General features: G+C 35.6%; 2 protein-coding genes across 4 annotated transcripts in view; one reads left to right on the forward strand and one right to left on the reverse strand.

Moving 5' to 3' along the window:
* Positions 1 to 17768, reverse strand: part of Itfg1 (integrin alpha FG-GAP repeat containing 1) — a 220033-nt gene extending 202265 nt beyond the window's left edge. The window contains exons 1-6 of the mRNA XM_013036077.1: positions 17461 to 17768; positions 15670 to 15742; positions 13033 to 13178; positions 11819 to 11876; positions 10649 to 10723; positions 979 to 1073 (exon numbers count right to left, since the gene is read on the reverse strand). Coding sequence (XP_012891531.1) covers positions 979 to 1073; positions 10649 to 10723; positions 11819 to 11876; positions 13033 to 13178; positions 15670 to 15742; positions 17461 to 17668 — 655 coding nt within the window. The 5' untranslated portion in view covers positions 17669 to 17768. The remainder of the gene's footprint in view (positions 1 to 978; positions 1074 to 10648; positions 10724 to 11818; positions 11877 to 13032; positions 13179 to 15669; positions 15743 to 17460) is intronic.
* A 212-nt stretch (positions 17769 to 17980) lies between these two features.
* LOC106000849 (phosphorylase b kinase regulatory subunit beta) overlaps positions 17981 to 24563 on the forward strand; it is a 110788-nt gene continuing 104205 nt past the window's right edge. Inside the window, exons 1-2 of one of the 3 annotated variants that reach the window (XM_013036073.1) lie at positions 18003 to 18087; positions 20177 to 20271. In XM_013036073.1, coding sequence (XP_012891527.1) covers positions 20217 to 20271 — 55 coding nt within the window. In that variant the 5' untranslated portion in view covers positions 18003 to 18087; positions 20177 to 20216. Of the gene's footprint in view, positions 18088 to 20176; positions 20272 to 24563 lie in introns of all 3 variants that reach the window. The other 2 variants (XM_013036074.1, XM_013036072.1) reach the window with 2 other exon arrangements.

The raw sequence follows: 24563 nt of genomic DNA on the forward strand, positions 1-24563 counted from the left end.
ACACACACACACACACACACACACACACACACACACACACACACACACACACACAGTTCTACTACCCCAGCCCAAGACATACATCTAAAGGAACATAAGTCAGAATAATTAACAATAGCAGTTATGGAATCAGCCTAGGTGCCCGTCAACTGATGAATGAATAAGGAAAACGTGGCATATATACACTATGGAGTATTAGCCATAATAAGAATGAAAATAATGTCACTTGCAGAAAAGTGGATGGCATTAGAGATCATTATGTTACCTCAAATAAGCCAGACTCAAACCCAAATATATCTGCTAAAATAATATGTACTCTCATATACAGAATCTAGATCCACAAATACAAACAAGTAGCCAGGCACTGGTGGTTCACATCTGTGAACCTAGATACTCAGGAGAATGAGATTTGAGGATAGTGGTTTGAAGCCAGCCTGGGCAGAGAAGTCCCCATGAGACTCTTATCTCCAATTACCCACTCAAAAACTGGAATTGGCACTGTGGCTCACGTGGTAGAGTGAGCACAAAGAGGCTCAGGGACAGTGCCCAGGTCTTGAGTTCAAGCCCCACAACATACAAACAAACAAGCAATACACTACTTAGGAGGAAGACATTTGGTGGGGGAAGGGCCAATAGATTTTGATCAGGATGGTGTAGTATATGAATATGTGAAAAGTTAATAAAATTCATAAATTTGTAGGACATTTTTTGATTTTTGGTTGTGGGGCTGAACTCTGGGCCTGGGCACTGTCCTTCAGCTCTTCAGTTCAAGGCGTGCACCCTACTTGAGCCACAGTGCTACTTCCGGCTTTTTTCTGTTTATGTGGTACTAAGGAATTGAATCCAGGGCCTCATGCATGCAAGGCAAGCACTCTACCACTGAGCCTCCTAACCCCATGTATGACATAACTTTAAAGTCAATAAAATCCAATAATCCTTAGGCAGATCAACCAAATATTTCACATATGTGCAACTCACCTGCTGTAAAATCTTCATTCAGATCAATAAATGCATGAGAATGTGGAATTCGCATTTTACTTTTAGTGGTCAATGCAGGATGCCATGATAAATTTCTAAAATACCAAAAAATTGTTTCGGTAAATATAAAACAAGTTTTGTTACAAAATATCTGCATATAAAATATTTAAATATTTGTCCTAATTTTAAAGATACATTTCATAAACCATAAAATTTCATTTTATTTTATGGAATTCAGTGGGTTTTTATACATTCACAGTGTATATCTATCATCACTATCAAAGTCCAAAACATGCTCATCACCTCAAAAAGGGAACCCATAGTCATTAATCAGAACTCATTCTCTTCCTTGTAGTAAGCTGCTATTTCTACAGTTTCCTAATGAGGACACTTCATCTAAATGGAATCATACAACATGTGGCATTTTTTGTCTGACACCTCTCATTTAGAAATGTTTTCAAGTTACCCATGTCAGCATGTATCAATGCTTCATTCTTTATATCCTGGAATAATGTATGGTATTATATGCCAATATATTGTTTGCCTGTTGACAGACTTTGCCTTGTTTCCACTTTTTTTTTCTGTGAATACTCATGGATAAGTTTTCATGTGGATACACGTTTTTGTTGTTATTGTTTCTCTTCTCTTCTTTTCTTTTCTGTGCAAGTCATGGGGCTTGAACACAGGACTTGGGCATTGTTCCTGAATGTGTTACTCAAGGCTAATGCTCTATCACTTGAGCCACAGCTCTACTTCTGACTTTTTGGTGAGATAAGTGTCTCATGGACTTTCCTGCGTGGACTGGTTTCAAACCTTGATTCTTAGATCTCAGCTTCCTGAATAGCTAGGAAGGATTACAGGTGGGAGTAACTTGTACCAGTTATTTTCAATTTTTATTTGTATAGATCTATGAGTGAAATTGTGGGTTCATAAGGAAACTATATGTTTATCTTTTGGGTGAAATAGTAAGCCATTTTCCAAAGTATTTCCATTATCTTACATTCTTTCTAGCAAGGCATGCAGGTTCCAGTATTTTCTTATCTTTATCAATATTCATTATTGTACATTTGTGTTAATATAGTATTGACAAAGGGTTTTATTTGCATTTTCCTGAAGACTAGTGAAAATGAGTAATTACCATATGTTTCTTACTCATATATCTTCAATAGAGAAATGTCTTCTCGAATCCTTTGCCCACTTTTAGATTTATTGTTTTATTCTTTTTCTTTTTTTCCAGTGTTGGGGCTTCAACTCAGGGCTTGGGTGTTGTCCCTGAGCTTTTTTGCTCAAAGCCAGCACTCTACCAATTGAGCAACTGCTCCACTTTTGACTTGTAATTGGATATTAAGAGTCCCATGGACTTTCTTGACAAGGTGGCTTTAAACAGTGATCTTCAGTCTGAACCTCCTGAGTAATTAGGATTATAGGTGTGAACCACCAGCATCCAGCTAGCTTCATTCTGGAGTTAAAAGAGTTCTTTAAGTATTTTCTTCCAGTCTTTGGCTTGTCATTTGGTTTTTGATGGTAAATGTTAAAAAAACTATTTTTAAAGTGCAATTCATTTTTTGCTGTGTTACTTATTATTTTGGTATTGTACTCAATGATTAATTATTTAATGCAAGGTCATGAAGATTTACCAGCTCTCTTCTAGAATGCTACATTTTTATTTGTCTTTGATTTTTTTTTTTTTTTTTTTTTGGTGTGTGTGTCGGTCATGGGGTCTGAACTCTAGGCCTGGGTGCTGTCCCTGAGTAACTTCAGCTCAAGTCCAGTGCTCTTCCACTTGAGCCATAGCACCACTTCTGGCTTTTTTCTGCTTATATGGTACTGAGGAATCAAATCTAAGGCCTCATGCATGCAAGGCAAGCACACTACCACTGAGCCACCTTCCCAACACTGTCTTTCATGTTTTTAAAGAATAACAAAGAAATTGATAATAAACATGTGTTAGTCTGTAGAGAATGACAGTAATTCTTTTTTTAAATAAAAACGTGACTTTAAATTAACAAAGGAAACATGGCTATAAAATGATTAAGTAGAGAATGTAGGATGACATAATTTCATGTATCTTATTCTTATATTTCAGTAAGTGATCCTCTTTAATAAACATAAATTCCAACATTTTGGATAAAGAATGGATTTAAACCCATACTTCACTAAACATCAAAAATATCACAAATGTCTACCACTATATAAATAGATAGAAAAAATGTCTACCTATTGATAGTTAAGGAACAAATTTTTTAACTAATTTCATTTTATTGTGTCCTTTCATGTCCAAAGTTTTACAATTTTGATTGAAATTTTATCTAATTGAAAGTTTATCTATTTTTCCTTTATTTCTTGGTGTGTGTGTGTGTGTGTGAGAGAGAGAGAGAGAAAAAAAAAGAGAGAGAGACAGAGTATGTAACATCCATTGCCAATTATGATTATTAAGATTTTCTCCTGTGGTTACTTCTGAGAGACTTACAGTTTTAGATTTCTCATCTATTTTGAGTTAATATTTTCTCTATCCTTAGTAATATAAAGTATTAATGGCTAGTCATTTTATGGATAGTCAGTTGATATTTTGGAAATGACCCTTGGAATCTGTGGCTTCCACATCCTTAAATTCAACCTATTGCAGATTGGAAATACTGGAGAAATAAACTGCATCTGTTCTGAAAAATCACAGATTTTTATCTTGTCACCATTCTGTAGACAATATTATATAACACTTGTTTACAAAGTTCTTGTCATGGTCTGATGGGAAGAAGATTGGCTGTTTAATTGATATACAGGGTTTCCCATTGGAGAGATGAAAAGATATTTGGACTAGTTAGAGTTAAAATATAAACCATATTATAAATACTAAATAAAACTATACACAGTATCTCTATTTTAATTGAGGTCTCACTAATAAGCACAATGGAGAGTTTTACATTGTGACCTTTATCACATTAAAAATATTTTGTCAACTATGTCTCTACCATTCACTTTCCTCTAAATGATCTATGTATCTATTATTCAGTTTGCTCTAATGTTAACATTAAATACAACAATAATATAACATTATGGTAAACAGAACATAATACAGGGAGACTACTACCAGTTAAACAAAATTGAATAAGTGAAAATCATTCCACTGTAATGGTTAAGAACTGTAATCAGATAAGAACACCTCAGTGTTAAAGGCAATTCTCACCTAATTGCCCAAGGTTTTCTATCCTCTTTTCTTACTACACTTTTCTCAACTAACAGCATTTTAGCTTCCATAAAAGTTGCCTGAAGAACATCCTCTTTGATGCAGCAAAGCTTCTCCAGAAACACAGACTCGGTTATTTGTATTAACTTTAGCCTAACCAGGACCTATGAAGCAGATAGCAAATAACTGAGATTTCCTATTCTCTGCTTGTTAGAATTCCCAATTTTTTTTCATAATACTATGTTCCCTTCCAAGACAGAAAGATATATAGGCCATTACAAGGTGAAATTAAAGGCTACTAAAGTTCAAGTTATTTGTCAACACAGTTAATTTAGTAGATAATAAACAAGGTTTTATCTGTGGATTCGATTTTGATGTCTTCAGAAAGCAAGAACTAAAATGGGCTAATTTTTCTTGGAAGGAATCAAGGGAAAACAATACCTACTCATAGAGAGAAAATTTCCTTTATACAAGAGTACCAGTGTAGTCCAAAAAGTAACCATTTCCCAAAAATCTTAACACTTAGTTTAGAATATATCTGGCTTAAATACACTTTAATCTAGATGAAACCAAATCAAAACCAACCAGTATACACACAATTCATTTTAAACAAAACTCTATAATGTAGGAGTAAGTAAAAAATATTAAAATAAACCAAGAAATTACATTAGCATATTGTATTTCACACCAAAGAACTTGCTTAATTACTGCTCTTTCAATGTTACATAAGTGTTAAATCTTTAAAGTAATTCTAATTAAGTACAACTCAATAGTGGCTGATGTACTTCATTTTACATTATTCATTGGTCCTAGAATTTCTAAGTATTAAAATATTTTCATTGCTAACACATAATAAAAGCTTGATTTTTTTCACAAGTTTCATCCGAACTTATTTTTAAAGACTAGCTGTTCGAAAGGCTGAGATCTGAGAGGTTCAAAGACAGCCAAATCTGAGAGGCTCTTATAGCCAATTAATCAGCAAAATTCAGAACTGAGGATGTAGATAAAGTAACATAGTGTTAGCTGTGGGTGAAAAAGTTGAGAGAACAAGAGTTCTAGATGGATTCTAGACTGAATTCAAGACCCAGTAATGGCACAAACCAAAGTGGAATTGGGCTCAATGTCGTTTGTCATACAGGTATGTTAAGACCTGAATAGTCTATAAACATTTTAACAAGCATACATTGAAATAAGTTATAAAGCTAGAATATTTAAAAAAAACTGGACAAAGTTGTAAAATTTTTTGGTCCTAGTATCAATTTAATCAAATGTATATTAAAAGAAAAAATACTGTTTATAAGGCAGTAATACAGAAAAAAGTAATAAATTGATAGCAATGGCCCAAATTAGAAAAAATACTTCTTTTATTGGCCCATATATTCCTTTAAGAATCTTGATGAAAAAAGTCATCGGATTTCACATAAAAGTGGATTTCTAGCTGGGTATCTGTGGCTCCCACCAGTAATCCTAGCTGCTCAGCAGGCTGAGATCCATGGTTTGAAACCAGGCTAGGCCCTGGGCAGGAACATCCCTGAGACACTTATCTCCAATTAACCACCAAAAGGCCAAGAAATGTATGTGTAGCTCAAGTTGTAGAATGCTAGCTTTGATCAAAAAAGCTCAGAGACTTGGGAATTATCACTATTAAGACATTTGGTAAAAGTAGATACAAGGAGATTGGTATGGAATGAAGAAGCATCTGCTCCTAGTTTAGCTTCAACAATTTTGCTCAGATTAAACTCTAAACTTTTAAAAAAATGATTCATCTCCTAACACATTTAAGTCAATTTCCAAGAAAACCTAAAAGTATTCATCATTTTAGATTGCTACAAAATATGTAAACTTTGACTCAATTAAATTTCCTGAACTTTTAAAATAAAGGGATTACTTATAAAAATGCATTCCATGGCATAATTTTGTGGACCATTATGTACCAATTGCCATTCATGAAAAATCCAAACAAACTTCTAAAATGAATGAAAAAAGTCTTCTTTAATACTGGGAAAATACATCTTCTTTCTAGTACTTAAACTTGTACTTTCATTAATTCTTTTCTTGGAGAACTATGTCATGATGTAATCTTTTTTTTTTTTAACTCTAAAGTCTTTTTAGTGATGACTCTAGCATAACTGTACAAAGAGTGATATGTCTATGATATCCAGAACTTGAAATTATTATTCAACTTCATTTTGTTTGAGGATCTCAGTATTTAATAAAATTTCTAAGATTGAATTTTAAATACTGTTATATCACTGATAATATCATATATTATATAATTTGATTACATTAAATCAGAGGAAAAAATTATTAGGAATCACTTAAAAGAAAGGAATGGAGCTTTGAAATATTTTTAGCTTTATTTACCTGTCAAAATGTCAATTTGGCATAATGTCAACATCTACTTTTCATTTGAATAGTTATAAATGTTAAAAAAGCTCTTCATATAAATAGGCAGATTGGTATGAAAGAGCTCTTATTAATATAATCACTCAATTCTTTCAACCTTCTGATAGTCATACTTCCAAAATATTTTAGCTACTACCAAAAACAACTGCTAGTGCTCTATCCATTAGGTTTTCCATTAGGCTATTGAGTGCAAATAACTAGAAAGCTTTGATTTGTAAAATGGTACTACTTATTTTTTCCATTTTTAAGAAGCACACTGAAGGCATTATCAAGACTCATCATGTCACTTGGAAATATACCAATATTCTTCACTTACTTTAGAGGCACCTCACTTAACCTCATATACTAAGAAACAGTAGAGGAAAACATTTTATTACATATTTTCCAATATTATATAATAATGTTCCTTTATCATACCTGTTTTCAATACAGTTTCAGTAATGTAGGGGGAGGGCATATAAGCATAGATAAAAAGAAGAAAAAGATGTAAATAAAACATTAACTGGCTATGAATTGTTAACTGTTAAGGCTGGGTGACAGATATATGACATGTAAATCCACTGTTTCATTTTCTCTGCTCTTACTGAATGTTTGAAATGTTCACAGTAAAAAGTTTGAAAGAAAAACAAATTCTGAGCTGCAGATATAGCTCAGTCATTTTAGGTGGGGAACCTACCATATAACTCAATTAGAAAAGCAAGACTTTAATATCAAACCAATTTCCAAATGAAACTTTTATTTTTTGCAAAAAGATACCTCATTTCTCCCATTCAAATAACTGCTGTGAATATTATAAAACTGTTTAGAAATTACAGAATATATTTTGTAGGACACATTACTGAAAGCAGTAAAGAATGAAACAAAGAAACTCTGACAAATTAATTTATCCCTTTTAATAAAATAGGTTATAAAAACAGGATACTAAAGCTGGGCACTGGTGGCTCATGCCTGTAATCTAAGCTACTCAGGAGGCTGAGATCTGAGGATCACAGTTCAAAGGGTAGGAATGTTTGTGAGACTGTTATCTCCAATAAACCTCCAGAAAATTGGAAATAGCACTATAGCTGAAGTGGTAGAGTGCTAGCCTTGGAGTGAGGAACTGAGGAACAGTGTCTATGCCCAGAGTTCAAGCCCCATGACTGACAAAAAAAAAAAGAACAACAACAACAACAAAGAATAATAAAACACTAAGGTCATTGATCATTTGTTAACTTTCAGCAAGGCAATATAGCTAAAATATGATAAAAGACATAGAAGGTCTTCAAAAATGCCTCTGTATATTGAACTCTGAGATTTAGCTTACAGAGTAAATATAAAAATCAGATTTAACACCATTTTTCAAAATTTTATTAAACACAAAATTTTCCTAAAATTCAATGAAAGAAAATATATACTGTAAAAAATTATTTGGCTCTGAAACTATCATGTAAGTTTATTTATTAGTAGGATACAGAAAGTAGTAAATATAAGCTTTCCTAAGGTAGAATAAGATGCTTACTTTAAATGGTATTTCTGATATGATCTGATAAGACATGATACTATTTTTATTAAAAATGGCTATCAAATAGGAAAGAAATTACATACAATTTCATCTATATTGTTTTAATAGTCATATACAACCATCCAATCATATCTAAAACAATCAGTGCCATTGTCTAAAAGTACTTTGGCACGAAAGGTGCCTTTCTAGTTAATGATGTGTCCTAGGGATTGAGTACTAAGAGTAGCTGAAAGATAAACTTTTTGGAATTGGTGTTTCTTTGTTCTCCCAAGCCTCTCTCTCAACAATAATGAATTTTTTGACAATAGTTAGGGATGAAAGAGGCAAAGTCATTAAAACAAAAACTGTCATTTACAAACTTACTCTTACACATCTGAGTTTAGAGTATCTCAGTCTAGACCAAAATGCCTGCTTTTGCAGCTAGCTTTATCTTCTAAGACATACACATGAGAGAAAGAAGAACTAAAAGGTCTATTAGTTTAGAACGTAAATGTATGACACCAGATAACTCTTAAGGACCTCTTGGCAATAATGTCCTATATTCATAAGAAAAAATGTAGACATTATTTCCGTCATATCCTTTATTTGTACCCATATTCCTACTCCACAGGATATGCAACAGTACTAGTACATGAGTATACAGTGTACACTGATACAATGAAGAAATATGCCTACTAACACTGGCTTTTAGGGAAAGCATAAACAATAGAAAAAGGCAGTGTGAAAAAAATTTGTGCCTCATAGTTGAACTCACAGCTCCTCTTAGTACTCATTCAGAAACTAGAACTAAGTATACACCTCCACAACCTTAAAAATCAAGTATTTCCAATAGTACACCAATGTTTTTACAAATGCAATAGGGTAGAGGTACAATGGCTCACTCTTAAAATAATTCTAGTTAGTTGAGAGGCAGAGATCAGGAGGATCATGGTTTAAAGGAAAACCTGGTCAAAATTTTGGTAAGAGCCCAACTCAACTAATAAAACCACTGTGTAGTGGGTGGCACAAATAATGTTATTAAAAAATAATGAAAGCACCCAGTGCTGGGGCATGACTTTGGTGATAGAGTATCTACCTAGCAAGTGTAATGGCCTGACTCCAAAACGTCAGTACCATCAAAATGTTAAAAATGCAATAGAAATATAATGCCAGAGGTCTGTGCTTTAAGAAATTATATAGGATCCTGATTCTGATGCATTTTATTTCATCTTGAAATTCTTTTTTTTTTTTTGAGACTGGCTGTTGATATGCTGTCCAGCCTGTACTCAAACTGCTAGGCTAAAGCAATCACCCTGCCTTAGCATATTGAGTTGCACTGCAATATATGCTAACCTTACTCAAAGACTGCTGCATATGTGGTTCTTAGAACTATAATAGTTGTGGGTTTTTTTTTTTTCCTTTTGAAATTCCATCTCCTTAAGTGGCCGAGGTTGCCTTTGAACTTTCCTCAGCCTCTTAGGTAGTTAGGATTACAGGATTGGGCCATTATGTTATACTAATTTTAAAATGGCTTTTTGCAATACGTAAACTATAATGAAAAAATGACATAAAATGGTTTCCTTTCAAAAAAAGAAATACAAATTTAATATCTACTTATAGAAATATGATAAATTTAAAGTATATAGTGAAATGTTATTATCAAATTTCTTTGATAGCAGTAATTACAAAATTATGCTTCCAAAGAAGGTGATATCTAAGTGATCACTACAAATATATATCAAAAATTAAGATTTACATAAAAGCAAGGCAAATAATATAGAGAAATACACTTAGATGTAAACAAAATTCCATTGAAGTATCAATGATAATTTAAAACAAGGCCATATGATAAATCATTAGGGAATCTTAAGTCAATTAAGTTAACCCTTCAAAGACTATGTGGTCAAAGCTACCTCTTGCATACCGTGGTGTAAACAGCTTTGCTCTCCTACATATTGACAATGGAGCCAACCCATCACAGAAAAAACTCTGGAACTTTAGGGCAAAATAAACTTTTCCTCTTTTTCATTATTTCAGGTTCTTCCTCAGTGGTATTGAAAACTGAACAACATATTGCCTAAATGTATTTTATTATTTTAGTATCATATTAATGCTTATCCCCACAAGGACATCTATCTATCTGTCTATCATCTAACTATCCAGTCAATATCACATCACATGTTTAAATTTGAATAGCAGAATGGGCAGATTTTCATCATCAGTCCCATATTGCTGTAGCTGTAGTAGAGTGACATGGTGTTCCTTCTGACCATTCATCTGGTTCCTCTTGCAGCTATTTATCTTATTTAAACACTACCATTTCCAAAAACATCTATTGAACCAATACTTAATAAATATTGATCTCTGATTTCCAGGAGGAAGGAAAATACTAAACTAGAGCTAAACAGAAATTGGTTACATATGAAATCCAAATTTTTTGAGACATCTTACACATTGACCAAATATTACTTGAAAATTGTAAAACCTAGAAGTTCCAGAAGCTGGTTTTTCTCCACTAGATAAATCAATCACTGAGACACATTGTCACTTCAGCTCCAACAATGCATACAACTAATTACATGAGCATTATGTTTACTCACCCTCCTAATAGTATCTGTGGCTGGCTGGATTCATTAGTGATACCAAACACATCAGGAATTAGGTCACCATTAAAGCTGAAAAGATAACATTTAAAATATTTAGTAGACCTTGTATTAAAAAATCATTTATAAATTGAGGAAGGGTGGCAAAGTTCACAAGGTTCACCAGAATCTATTTGTAGTCAATGAACTGGCAGCAGAAATGCCATCTGTCACTTCCAGGCCAAAGTATTTTATTTCTGTCCCTGGACTCACCAGCCCTCACTAAGCCTGTTGCATCAATGGTAAGAACACAGAATCTGGGATTGCTATCTTCTACAAAGGCAGCAGTCTCTGATAGCCTGACTTTATGGGCAACAGCATTAAGCAAAGCCTACTGCTAGACTAGCACTAAACAGAACATACTATAGAGATGAAAAGGAATAAATTTTGATTACAAGATTATGAGGTTGTAACCTCTGCATAATCAAGCAAACCATGAAGAAATGGCAGAAATACCTACAAACTTAATTTAGAGAGAAATAACTGAGGAAAAGAAGCCCTCACTGGTTGAACTATGAAAGAAACTAAGCTAAGCAGGTTAAGACTAATCCCTGAATATAAATTCAGATTTTGGTGGCTAGTGACCTATTGATACATGACTAATTTTAGTATCTGTAAGAAAGGCATTATTGGAAAGAAGAATGTAACTTATTTTCTTTGTTTTAGTTCCACGAATGATCTTTATGGCATTACCAAAATGCCTCGTCAGAAGTTTGCATTTGGATTATGAGGAAATAAATTATAACACAAAGGGTTATGAAAAGAAGACAAATATTTCCCTTTAATAAAGAAATCTTCCTATACTTGTAGAGGAAACCCTTTATTATTCATCCCTGTTCATTAAATACTAAGAGATTTGTTGAAAAATTTCTTTGTGCAATGATATGACTTTGTGCAATGATATCACCACAGATCCATAATGGTCACATTTGAATCTAATCAAACAAAAACACAAATATTTCCTTTTTTTAAATAAAGTTTTTTTCTTTCATCCACTATGGAGCATAAGTCATTATCAGCTTTATGGAGTAAAGTCATTGCCAATATTTACTAGAGGAGCTTCCTATGTAAGAAGATTTTAGGTTTGCAAGTTTAAAATCATTCCAAGGAAATCAAGTACACACTTACTCCATAATTAGTGGTTGATCTTGGAAAGTCCTATTGAGTATAGTCATATTGTTAGAATCTGTAAATAGAGAAGAAATAAATATAAATTAGCAGGGTTTTACATTAATTTTGTTATCTGCCCTTAGGGGAAATAATTCTTTTATTCTTTACAAGATTCATCTCTGATTTATTTTAACTGTTATACTGAGACACAATTCTAATATTAATACTGGTAGATCTCATTCTACAGAGAAGATAAGCATGTAAAGATCTTTTTGAGGTTCCCAATAATTTCTTCATCTGAATCTTCTTTATATAATTTTATTATTAGAGTAGTTAACAACTAATAAGGTTTTGGTATAGACAAAGAAGTAAGCTTTGCATTCAAGCAGCATTTTTCACACAGTACTCTTTTAAACACTTTCTGGCATATTGGATTTAAATGTTGAGATTACTTCCTATATTCCCAAATTTAACAGAAAACACAGCTAACTACATTTGTCTTCCTTCTATGTCTGACTCCATAAATAAAGTTGTCTAGATAATATTAATTGGTCTTTATGATAACACTTGAAAGTACATGGTTAAATATGGAAGACAGATAAATCTCTCAATCTCCATATATTTTTTAGTTTTCCTATACAGGGAAGACTAGAAACCAAAAAGATATTCCTGTATCTGAAATGCTTAATGAAATCAAGCCTTGCCAATCAGGTACACAGAGTTCTGAAGACATGGAAAGCTGATCTGTTAGTAGTAGCTAGCTCCATGTCTGCTCAATAAATTTGCAAGTATTAAGTGGTCAAGTGTTCATCCATTTTATTGATAAGAATTCTGGCAGTTATTGTGCAAGTGGCCACTTTAGGGAACTAAAGGACACAGTAGATTTCTTGACAGCAGAGAGGGATTGTTCTTGAACCTAGGGTTCCTTTTTTTAATAATCTCTCCAATCTGAAAAGCCAGGAAAACACTAATAATTCCTCCCTGTTTCAATGTTAACAAAGAGGAGATATTGTTATCTTGAACTGCCCTTAGACTACGTCTAGGCTGAAGAAGGAAAATCAGAAAATGACTTTTTAGAAAGATTTACAATTACAGAAACATAAAATAGAATTCTGAACTAATTTCAGACAATATTTTGTCATACTTTTCTAAGAATATCTGTTAAACATTATCCATATTTTGTCCTTTCACAGCTAATGATAAATATTAAAAAAAAATCTTAAACACTTCACCTAATGTTTGATTTTGTCCCCAGAAGATAATAGCTCCTAATTCATTGTTGGCATGATTTTGGGGAAAATATGTTAGAAGGACATCCATTTGTGAATCTCCATCATAATCCCCAGGAACCACACTTGTTATCAATGTACTGTAATTCCTACAAAAACAAGTAGTTACAAATATTAGATGAATCATTAAGAAGAAAGTACATCTCCATATTTCTATGATAGAAAATATTTTCAATGCAAAATTTAATTCTCATATAATTGACAACTCTTTCCATAAATCTTATCACCATTCAGGTATGTATATTTCTCTAGTCTATAAAAAAGCTCAGAATAAACGCAGACTAATTTTAGAAAACATGATAAATCTGGAATAAACTGAAACAAAACTTATTTATGTTTAAGCAGTTGTCAAGTACTGTTATCAACATGTCAAGAGGTCATAAATAAGTGCTAAAATGAGTATCATTTTGACTTTATTAAAATATATAATTCATAAAATATTTAATTTTGTTTTTAATGTAGAGTCAGAATTTACACTTCTAATGTTCTAAAACAATCATTTCTAATCAGTCATTTCTTCTATGTAATTTACCTTGTTCTGTTTCTTTCTTACTTCAAAATTGTTGACACAGGATAATATGCTAAAATATTTATTAGCATTCCATTTTTTAATTTTTGTGTTGGTAACAGGGCTTGAACTCAGGCTTTGAGGACCTTTTCATTCATGTTTGGTGCTCTACCATTGGAGCCACTGGTTAACTGAAGATAGGAATCTAGGGACTTTTATGCTTTGGTTGGTTTTGAATTGAGATAATCAGATCATACGCAGATCTCAACTCTTTTGGTGGTGCTGGTATGTAAACCTAAAACCTTACCCATTCTATCTTGAACTATAACTCTAGTTTTATGTCTTTTATTTATTTTCCTATTTTACAGAATGGGGATTGTAAGCAGGACTGTGCACATGCTACACAAGGCTCTATCATTTGAGTTATGCTTTTAACAACAACTAATTCTATCTTGTTTTTAAAACAGAATCTCAAAACTAGTATTGTCTTTGAATGGAGATCCTCCTGCTTCCATCTCCTGAGCAGCTGGGAAACAAGTGCTGGCCACCATACCTGTTCTCCTTCAATGTCATTGAACAAGGGGGGGGGGTGGGAGGGATCGGTCCTAGGGCTTGAACTCTGGACCTGGGTGTTGTCCCTCAGCTCTTCCGCTCAAGATGAGTGCTCTAGCACTTGAGCCACAGCACGATTTCCAGTTTTCTGGTGGTTAACTGGAGAGTCTCATGGACTTTCCTGCCAGGGCTGGCTTTGAACTGCAAACCTTAGATCTCAGTTTCCTGAATAGCGAGGATTATAGCTCTGAGCTACTGATGTCCAGAAATGCCAACTTTTAAACATGTGTTTTTGTTTCACAATACTGATGTATTTGAACCCTAATTAATCCACGTATGGATAAAAAAAATAGTTTCCTAGGTAGTCCCTAATCTTCATAGTAATTCATCATATATACAGTTGAAAAGTAAATCAGTTTAAAAGACTACTTTTGCATTTGTTCTTTGCACAAGAACTTGCAGTGATTTCCCTCTCAGGATTGAACCCTCAGGTTTGAGTTTGATTGCTTTATACTATTTAGAAAGGATGCTAGTTTTTCCTAATTCCCTCTCCACAGAACCCATAACTCTCCAAAGTGTAGCTACCTTTTCTGTCAGATAAATCTTTCCATTCTTCGCTTCACATCATGCCATTTTTATTGTTCTATTTGGAAATGCTGTCCCCATATTTGAACCCTCTTTCCTAAATTTAACTCACACTATGGCCAAATTCCCCCTACAGTCTACTAATTTGGCTTGCACTTATTCATCTCTTCCTTAATTTAGACCACGTTCAGCCTTTGCTTCTTATGGTTTCAAAATCATGCCAGCTCATTGTTATTGGGGTCACTGTCTCATGCAATGCCAACATTCAAAAAGAAAATCAAGAGCTACTACTTGAACAGCATTTTAAAACTTCATATAATTTCAAGGCTCCACTTTTAATCCTAGCTATTCAGGTGGCTGAAGGCCTTAGAATTGCAGTTCAAAGCCAGTTGCAATAGAAAAAATCTGAACGTATCTCCTCCAGTTAAATAGCAAACAGCTACTGAAGGGCTAGCTCAAATGGCAGAGCGCAGAATATGAGCAAGCCAGCCAAGTGAATGAGAAGCTCCGAGTTTAAGACTCAGTACCCACAATAACAAAAAAGAAACAAAAATTAAGACAGAGCTCATTGACTCTTCCCTACTGCAAACACATTCTCCTTTCCCTCACGTGTAAATATGTTTAACATGTTTACACTCAGTCTGAGAGACACTTCTCAACACTGTCAAGATAGCATATTTGACTGCAAAGAAATGAAAGATGCTTGAACAACAACAAATGAGTTCACTCATATTCATTCATTAAAAAATTATTTTTAAACACTGGCACTTTTACTACTTTTCTAACAATATATTTACTACTCCCATCTCATAACTAGGAAGTCAGTGTCACAACACCACAGATTAGTAAAGTCAGATTTCAAAACAATAAAGCTATTGTAAATCCCTATTAGGCTAATGCCTAATGTTTTATAAAAAATAAATATTTTTACTTACTGTAAGGATAGATGCACTTTAGGTTTAAAATAGGGTGCATTCTGGTCTGCCAAAAAGATCATTAACTCATTTCCTAAAAGAAGCAAATAAAGCAAATGAGAAAATTGTTTCCTGGTAAAATATCTAATTGGTGGTTGTGTTTTCTGTGAACTGTCTTCAAGAAGAAAGCTTTTATTCTATTATAATTTATCTACTCCCTCAAGGATAGTCATGCTAATCCAATAGAATGGAGCCTACAAGTATAGCAAAAATTCAATGTTTGAAGCAGGAGAGAAAGGATAACCTTGGAAAAATTTGATTAAGACAAACTGAAGCATTTTGCCACATCAGATGAACTAAACTAAATACTTAAAATGTACCTTAAAACTATAATCTCCTGTGGCAAGCCCTGAATTCAATCCTCAGCACCACAAAAAATAACCCTTATTCTGTACTGTATGTCCAGTCTTAAGCCCGCAAATCCAACCATGTTGGTCCATTTATTCTTATTCAGTTTATCATACAGATGCATCACACCCAAGGACACAGGAATTCCCTTTGTAGGTATCTGGCAAGTAACAAGGACATGTTTAAAAATGTAAGCAAAAAGAGCTCAATTTTTGATTATCTCCTTCTATGGCTTTCATGGAACTACCTCCCAGGTGGATGCATTCTTGGAATTCAATTAACACTTCGCTGGGCAGTTTTAAGATCACTTAATAAAATGTAAGTTGACTATAAAGTCAAGGCTCTCCTGTACCCAGTTTTGTTGGTGTAGTTATAGTTTTGACAGTATGCACCATTCTTGCAACATGAGGAACCATTCAACGATTGGGAGAACATCCAGGATCCATAAGGTGCTGGAAAGGGCCCCCAAAAGTTCGCATCAGGATTCTGTCAAGCTCTGTATTAGCTCTCAACTTCTTCATGGCACTGAATTTTAAACAACACTTGCTATGGTGGGTACTACAGAACGACCCCCTTAATATTCACTGTCACTACTTATGAAATAAGTAGTAATATTCGTTTCAAGCAAAGAACATCCAAGAATCAAAAGCTGCCAAACAATGAAAAGATCTGGAACAATATTGTAGTTATCAACGTGAGGAAGGACCAAGTGTACATCAAAGACTGATCAAGCTTGTGATGGGAAGTGTTTGGAGTTTGGGGTACTACTTTTCTGAGTAGTCCCTGAAAAATGCTTCTGTGAATTGTGATTTGTTTGAGCTCTTGGGAGAATGTAACTTCAAAGAAAACTGGCACCTTAACCAAAGGAAGGGCGGTTGAATTAGGTAAATAGGAAGAGAAAGAGAAATTTCCTATGAGAAGAAACGCAACTTGTATATTTTCCTGTTCATTAAAGGGGAAGGAAGATTGAAATAAAGCGGAAAGGAACTGAAAGTGACATTTGGAAAGAATGCAAATGCCACCTACAAAGACTCCTGGTGATCAGGAAGGATTTTGGGGAGGCAGGAGAAATGGGGATGAAAGCCACAGACTTCTTGGGGGTGGGAAAGCCAGGTGTTGCGAGGGCTCTGTGAAGACAGGTCAAGCGGTGGGCTGGTCAGGTCAGAACCTGAGGATGGAAAATGGAATGAGCAGGTGTCAAGGATGCTGGAGGGAAAGGGAAGGCCCAAGGGCTGGGGGTGGGAAATGCTAGATAGCTGGTGTTGGGGCGCGGAGTGTGGAGTGCACCGGAGGGTCCATCGGGACGGGAGTGTGGGGGTACACCGGGAGGTCGGGACGGGGAGTGTGGGGTACACCAGGAGGGGCACACGAGAGTGGACAGGGGAGGGCCCGGCGAGCACTGACTTTCCCGCAGCACGAAGAGGTCCGTCTGCTTGTCTGAGTTGAGGTCCCCGAAGGCCGCCAGGGTGCCCCAGGCCTCAGCTCCAAAGAGCTCGGCCGTGACGTTGTGCAGCGCCCGGGCCGGGGTCGGCCCGACCCCGAACAGCGCGAGCCCCGCGAAGAGCAGCGCCCAGAGAGCCCAGGAGCTCCGGTGCCGGCTCGCCACCGCCATGGCAGCCCCTCGGCCCCCGCCCACCGCCCAGAGTCACGCTTGACGACTGCCGCAAAGCACCGTCAGGCGGCGGAGCGAGGAAGCCCTCCGCCTCGAAGCTCCAAGGAGTCGCAGTCGGCCTCCCAGTCACTCAGCCTGGGCGGCGGCGGCGGCGGCGGCGGGGGGCGGCGGGGGGGGATGTGGGGGAGAGAAGCCGACTTCAGATCAAAGGAAGGCTGTGGGTGAAGCTGGCGGGCGCTCACTTCCGGCGCTTTACGACAGTGTCGTGAGGTGGTGGGCGGGGTCGGGCGGGCGGTGCTGCTAGTCGGCCCGGGGCGGTGGCTGAGAAGGCAGTCCAAGTACTATGGCTGGCCCCGCGGGTCTTATGGCCGATGTGAGCTGGGAGGTCTTGGAGCGGAGAGCCCGGGTCAAGCGCTCAGGTTTGGCTGGTGGGGTGCCGTCCAGTGGGTGGTGCTTCCCTCCTCCAGCCCCTAGGGCCGGAAGCCGGCGGGGGTCGTGGGAATAAACCTGTGACCCTGGAGTTCCTCCCCGGACCCGTGCCTGGTGTTTCCCCCACCCCGACCCACTCAAATGAGTAGAAAACAGTCTCAACTTTACTGCCATGTGTCTTCCTCAACTTTTTCGGGTTTTCCCCTTAAAAATTAGCGGCAACTTAACTTGGCCAGGTCTCCCCTAGACAAGCCCCTTGAAATCAGGCTGTGGCACATTCTGGGGAAAGGGGTTTTCCTGAAAGTTCCTTTCTCCGCAACACCCCAGCTCTCCACTGTTAAATATGCCTTCTATCCGGTCCTGGAGAGCTGACAACTTCTTATCACCTTATTTGCATTACTAAATAGCAAGTGGGCCCAGGACCTCATAGTTTGTGAGGACCTAAGATGCCAACTTTTTAAGTGTCCTGAACAGACTTGTTCAAATTGCAGAGTCACGACTTCAGAGTCAGCACTTGTGGCTGGTACCTCTTAGAGAGACAGGATTGAAACTTTCTCTATTTTTGGCAGGCTTGTTGTGACTGTGAACAATAAGTGTGCCCCTAAATAGGAAACGTGGTAAAATGACAAGTTTTACACTCAGGTCTGTCTCTAAAAATGTTGACTAGTTCTTTATTGGGGGGATGTAAAAAACGTTGCCTATGAAAACTAACTGTGCATTGATATTAAGGCATTCTCCACCCTCTCAACTACTATGTTTGGGCTTTTCTAGTTTACCAAGTTGGACAAGGTTGGACTATTTCTTATAAGCTTTGTAGAAAATATACCACATTTATTTAGTTGCCAATTCTGTTTTTAAACCTGAAAATTCTCTGCTTATTTACTTAGGTTATAGTAAAACTACCACCTCAAAATTTTCAAAAAGTAGTCCATTTTGGAGTCATTATAGTTATTTGGAATACATAACTACTAACTTACTATCTGAACTTTTTAAGTATTATTGCATTGGTCATGTTCAAAGAATAGTATTCGTTGTTGCTTTTTTTTTTAATAGGGAACTAAGCATTGTAACCAACAATTTTCTTTTAGTAATCTCTAATTTTATTTTATTTTATTTTTGTCGGTCGCGGAGCTTGAACTCTGGGCCTGAGCGCTATCCCTCAGCTCTCCAGCTCAAGGCTAGTGCTCTACCACTTGAGCTGCAGTACCACTTCCGGTTTTCTGGTGGTTTATTGTAGATAAGAGTCTCAAGGACTTTCCTGCCCAGGCTGGCTTTGAACTTCGATCCTCAGATCTCAGCCTCCTGAGTAGCTAGGATTACAGGCATGAGCCACCGGCACCCGGCTAAACTCTAATTTTAGAGTGCATTTCCTTCTCCAGTTTTATTTTCACTTAAAATGCGAATCACAGCAATAAGCCTAGAAAACCTTATGTTTTCTTAATTGAGAAAAAAACGTCTTCACTCTTGTTGAATACAATCATTTAAATCCAGCTTAATATGAAAAATATTAGTGGATAGTATCAGTGTTGACTCTTCTTGTAAATTTACCTAGTAGTTGTAGTAAAAATGTAATAGCAGTTTGAAGCCAGTCCTGTATAAATACTTTTATTTTCAGATTTCAGTTTCTTTTAACTTTAAAACATAGCTGAGAAACTTTCTTGATTAAATCCTTTACTTCCTGTGTCATTAAAGGAATTAACTTCTTAGGGACTTGTAGAAGAATATATAAAAGACCTTTGTTTGAAACTGGAACTAACCTGTCTCTGGTGTGCACTCATGAAGAGTTTTAAGCATTGTTATATAGTATTATTGTTACTTCAGCATACAATAAACGGTTCTACTTCTATGTGATGTTTAATAAGTGTAGATTTCATTTCCTTTCTCATTTATAGAAGAAAATATAATTTACTATACAAGAGAACTCAAATTTTCAACTCATAAAAGAAAATTAAATTACATAATTATCCTCAATTATTTTTGTTGCATATTGCATCATGTTAATAACTGCTCTTGCTGCTTTCAATTAATCTAATGCTGATTGCTTCTAACCTTCACTAAACAATTTTAAAATTGCTGTAGTTTAACCTGTGATGCTTATGATTAGACTCAACAATTTGAAATGGCCAAGTCACCTGATGCAGCCGTCTCCCCTCTGCCTGCTTTCTTAAGGTCTGGTAAGTATGTAGACCCCCAAAAGGGTCAATTGGTAATTTCAAATACTTTTGATTCTGAAGGTTGAAATCACTGTGTGATACTACTTTATTTTTATTCACTCTTGTAGGTCCAAACTGGAATGCCATTTTAGCTAATGTTAGCATGATTTCCATTACATTTTGCATGTGTCCTGCCTTTTCTTTCTTTCTTTCTTTCTTTCTTTCTTTCTTTCTTTCTTTCTTTCTTTCTTTCTTTCTTTCTTTCATTCTTTCATTCTTTCTTTCTTTTTGGTGATATGGTATATGAGAAGGGTAGAAGGTAGAGGATGGGTGTCCTGCCCTGGCACTTATAAGCTATTTGAGCAGAGATAGTTTTTTTTTTTTTGGTGGTATGGTATATGAGAAGGGTAGAAGGTAGAGGATGGGTGTCCTGCCCTGGCACTTGTAAGCTATTTGAGCAGAGATAGTTTTTTAGTGCCTGGCATTCTCATTTGTCTAATAAATATGTAGTATAGAAAACGTCAATAAATTAGGGTTTGGGGTCAACATCCCACTTATTTATTCCCTATGAAGTGGGTATTATCATTTCATAGACATTCTCATAGACAAGAAATGACTTGCCTCGAATTCTTAGACTATTGTTTAAAAGCTGTGTGATTTGCACTCTTACCCAATGGCTTCGTGTGCTGCAGATATTAGAACAATAATAGACTGTTGTGTTGATGTGGCATTAGAGAGCTATGTGAAAGCAGTGGAATGAGCTGCCCACATGAATGCACAAGATTTTGAAGGCAATTTCAAGGTAGTTTAGAGTCCTAGGAATTAACATATAGAGATTCTTATTAGGGACACAGGCCTGAAAATGTATTCATCCTCATGTTAAGAAACAGGTTTTGTTAAATGTTCACATAGCTAAAATGAAGACTGAAACCTTTAAGGATCCTTTTCTGTAAAGTACCTTGGGCCATTTAAAAACCTGCTGTTTTGGACACTGGGAGAAACCTTTTGGCAAGAAGCTTCTTTGTCTCTAATCTATCTTAAGTGCAATACTCAATATTTATTACTAGGTAAATGTGAGACTAACTTCCACTAACCTGAAATACTTTGTTTTACAGTTTACCATAGGCGTTCAGAAGGTCCCTTTTCATTTCCATTTATACTTAAAGTTTTGTTTTGGAAAGTTAGAGAAAGAAATCATACTAAAGATGATTAATCCAGAAGGAGAAAACATAAGTTTTTACTTAAACAATGAAAATGAAACATGTCAGTTGATTTTTTAAAATTAATTAATTAATATTTTTTGGGGGGATACGCCGGTCATGGGGTCTGAACTCTGGGCCTGGGCACTGTCCCTCAACTCTTCAGTTCAAGGCTAGAGCTCTACTACTTGAGCCACAGCACCACTTCCGGCTTTTTTTTTTTTTTGCTTATGTGGTGCTGGCCTCATGCATGCAAGGCAAGTGCTCTATCACTGAGCCACCTTCCCAGCCCTGATTTTTTATTTTCGTCTTTGAACTTAAAGAGTTATAGGGGATATACCTGTGAACTATGTGTTTTTGTAAGTACTTACTTGGCTTTCTAAGTAAGAGTAAAATTTACAGGCCTAGCAAACTAATTCAATAGTCAGAGGAAATTGGAATGCTAAAGATTTCCTTTTATGCATTAATATAGTCTTAGCAATTTCAAAATCCAAGAATTAATGTATTAACATTACTTATTGTGTATATGATGGCAGCATACAGAAAGCTTTTTACGATTCCATTTACTAAATTGAAATCGAATGCAAAGAAAATAAAATAAGAAAATGCAAGATTGTATTATAATCCATTTTAAGGAATTATTTAAGAACTATCAGTATTTACATTTTTGAGAGATTTCTCCCACCAAAATTCATTGAGTACAAAGAAATACTAAAAACTTCTTGAGTGTGAGGGGTGTAACAGTGTCCAAAAACATAAAGAAAAGTAAAAAAAATGTTAAAAAAAAAAAGAACAAAAACAGAACATACCTGTTAAACAATTCAAGTGGTTTGGATGTAAACTTACTAACTTATGAATACAACATTTATATTGGAAATCATTTACCTTCTCCTAGTGTAGTTCTTAGACATTATGATTTGAAGGAAAAGATTTCATTGCATGTTTTAATTGAATAAGCATTTTAGAATATATCTTGGGTATTATAGCTAAGCTTATTACTGGTACTAGAAAGAAACTACTCAGTGAAAGCCAGAATCTTGATTTTAGAAAATCAGTTTGTAATGTTCCTGGTAATTTATGTGTTTTGATTCTCTATATTCCTTTTGCTTGTTTCTGTTTCCTGTTTCTTCATTGTTTCTATTTTTTTTATTATAATTAACCATGAACCTTGCCTTTTTCTGTGTGGGTATACTTAATTTATACGCCTAACTACTAACATATCAGTATATGCTGTGGTCTAAGATAATTTGTTTTGACTGGTAAATGAGAGATCTTGTTATCCAGTTTTTTCTTGAAAGAAGGTTGGTGGCGGGGGCAGATAAGGAATTTTGGAGCAAAATGTACAAACAATGAGTTCATCAAAAAATTTAGCAACACAAAAGAAATGTAATTATTTTGGAGAAGAAAATAGAACCTCAGATTGCTTCCATTTTCTTTATGTACTTCTCCATTCATTAGTTATTAAGGCATTTTATTTGAAGGGTATATCAGTTTAATTTTACACATCTGATGCTCTTCTTAAATATTGACTTATGTTTTCATACTAATATTAATGAACAAACATGTTCTTATGGCTTGAAATGACCATAGGTCAGAGGCATCTGGGCTGTTAAAGATTGTGGCACTAAGTCCCTAATTAACTACTATTCCATTGGTATGCAGCTATTCCTAGAATCTAATTCTTGCTCTGTTTTCTTCTACCTATTTGGATCTTGAGCAAGTTACCTAGCATCTTTCTGTCAGACGGAGAGGGGAGGGGGCTTGAACTCAGGGCCTGGACATTGAGCTTTTCTGTTCAAGGCTAACACTTGTACTTTTAGTCACAGATCTACTTCCAGTTGTTCTGGTGGGTAATTGGAGATAAGTGTCTCACAGAGGACTTTCCAGCCTGGGTTGGCTTTGAACCACTATCCTCATGTCTCAGCTTCCTGTGTACCTAGGATTACAGGCATGAGCCACCAGCACCTGGCTTACTTAGGATCTTTTTTTGAGATTTTAGTTAACTTCTCTATAAAATTGAAGGTAATAAAATCCAACCAGAGAAATTTTTGTAAGGATTAAACAACATTTTTAAAAAATCTTGACTAGTTGATACTGGTACCTGCTCAAAGCATTCTAGCTTTTATTTTTCCTAAATATATGTCTGTTTCAATATTGCTTTTATTTATTAAAGAGTAAGGACTTATATATACAGACATATTTGCTTATTATTCCTTTATTTTCATACTTAATCTCAAATTAGCCATTTGATTAAGAAAATCTGTTACGATAAAATATAGTTTGACTCTACCCAGAATCTAATTACAGAAATGTGCTATTTAATGGTGTATTCTACTTTGTAATTCTAGTCTTAATTTTACTGTAAGTTCATCTCATTTGTCAGTATGACAACTCTAAAATATTTCTCACAGTTTGTACAATATTCTTGATTAATTTCAGGCAGCTCATTATTTTACATATAGTTGGAAGATATTTTTTCCCTATATTGGGTATACAGTAGACTCCTTTCTTGTAGGATGGAATTTTTTCTTAGTAGGAGCTCTGATTTTGTCTTACTAGGTCTTGCCCTGTAATCTGTTAAGATTTAGGAATCATAACTGTGATGATATCACTTAACTTCCTTGACATGAATCTCATTGACCTTTAAGATAACTCTTTCAGTATCATGCTCAGCAAAGATGATTCTTCAGATTTCATAAGGGAGATGGTTTCATGAAGACCAGCAGCTTGTTTCACTGTTTTAGATTGTTATCAAATACTCATTTTGTACATTCTAAAAGCTATTTACCTCTTGCTGTTTTCAGTCTTTGGTGACATCAAAGAAAGAGAACTTCTAGAATTCCTGATTTGGATCCAGGTTGCCCTTTAATCATTTCCAGTTCAGTTAATGCTGAGCATATCAACTACAACCTGACCAAAAATAGACCTCTTATTTTCTCTCCAATTCTTTTTTATTTTTATTTTTTTTTGGGGTCCGGTCGTGGGGCCTGGGCGCTGTCCCTCAGCTCTTCAGCTCAAGGCTAGCGCTCTACCACTTGAGCCACAGCACCACTTCCGGCTTTTTTCTTATGTGGTGCTGAGGAATTGAACGCAGGGCCTCATGCATGCAAGGCA

Source organism: Dipodomys ordii, unplaced genomic scaffold, assembly GCF_000151885.1.
Source record: "Dipodomys ordii isolate 6190 unplaced genomic scaffold, Dord_2.0 Scaffold247, whole genome shotgun sequence".
In the NCBI taxonomy this organism is placed as follows: Eukaryota; Metazoa; Chordata; class Mammalia; order Rodentia; family Heteromyidae; genus Dipodomys; species Dipodomys ordii.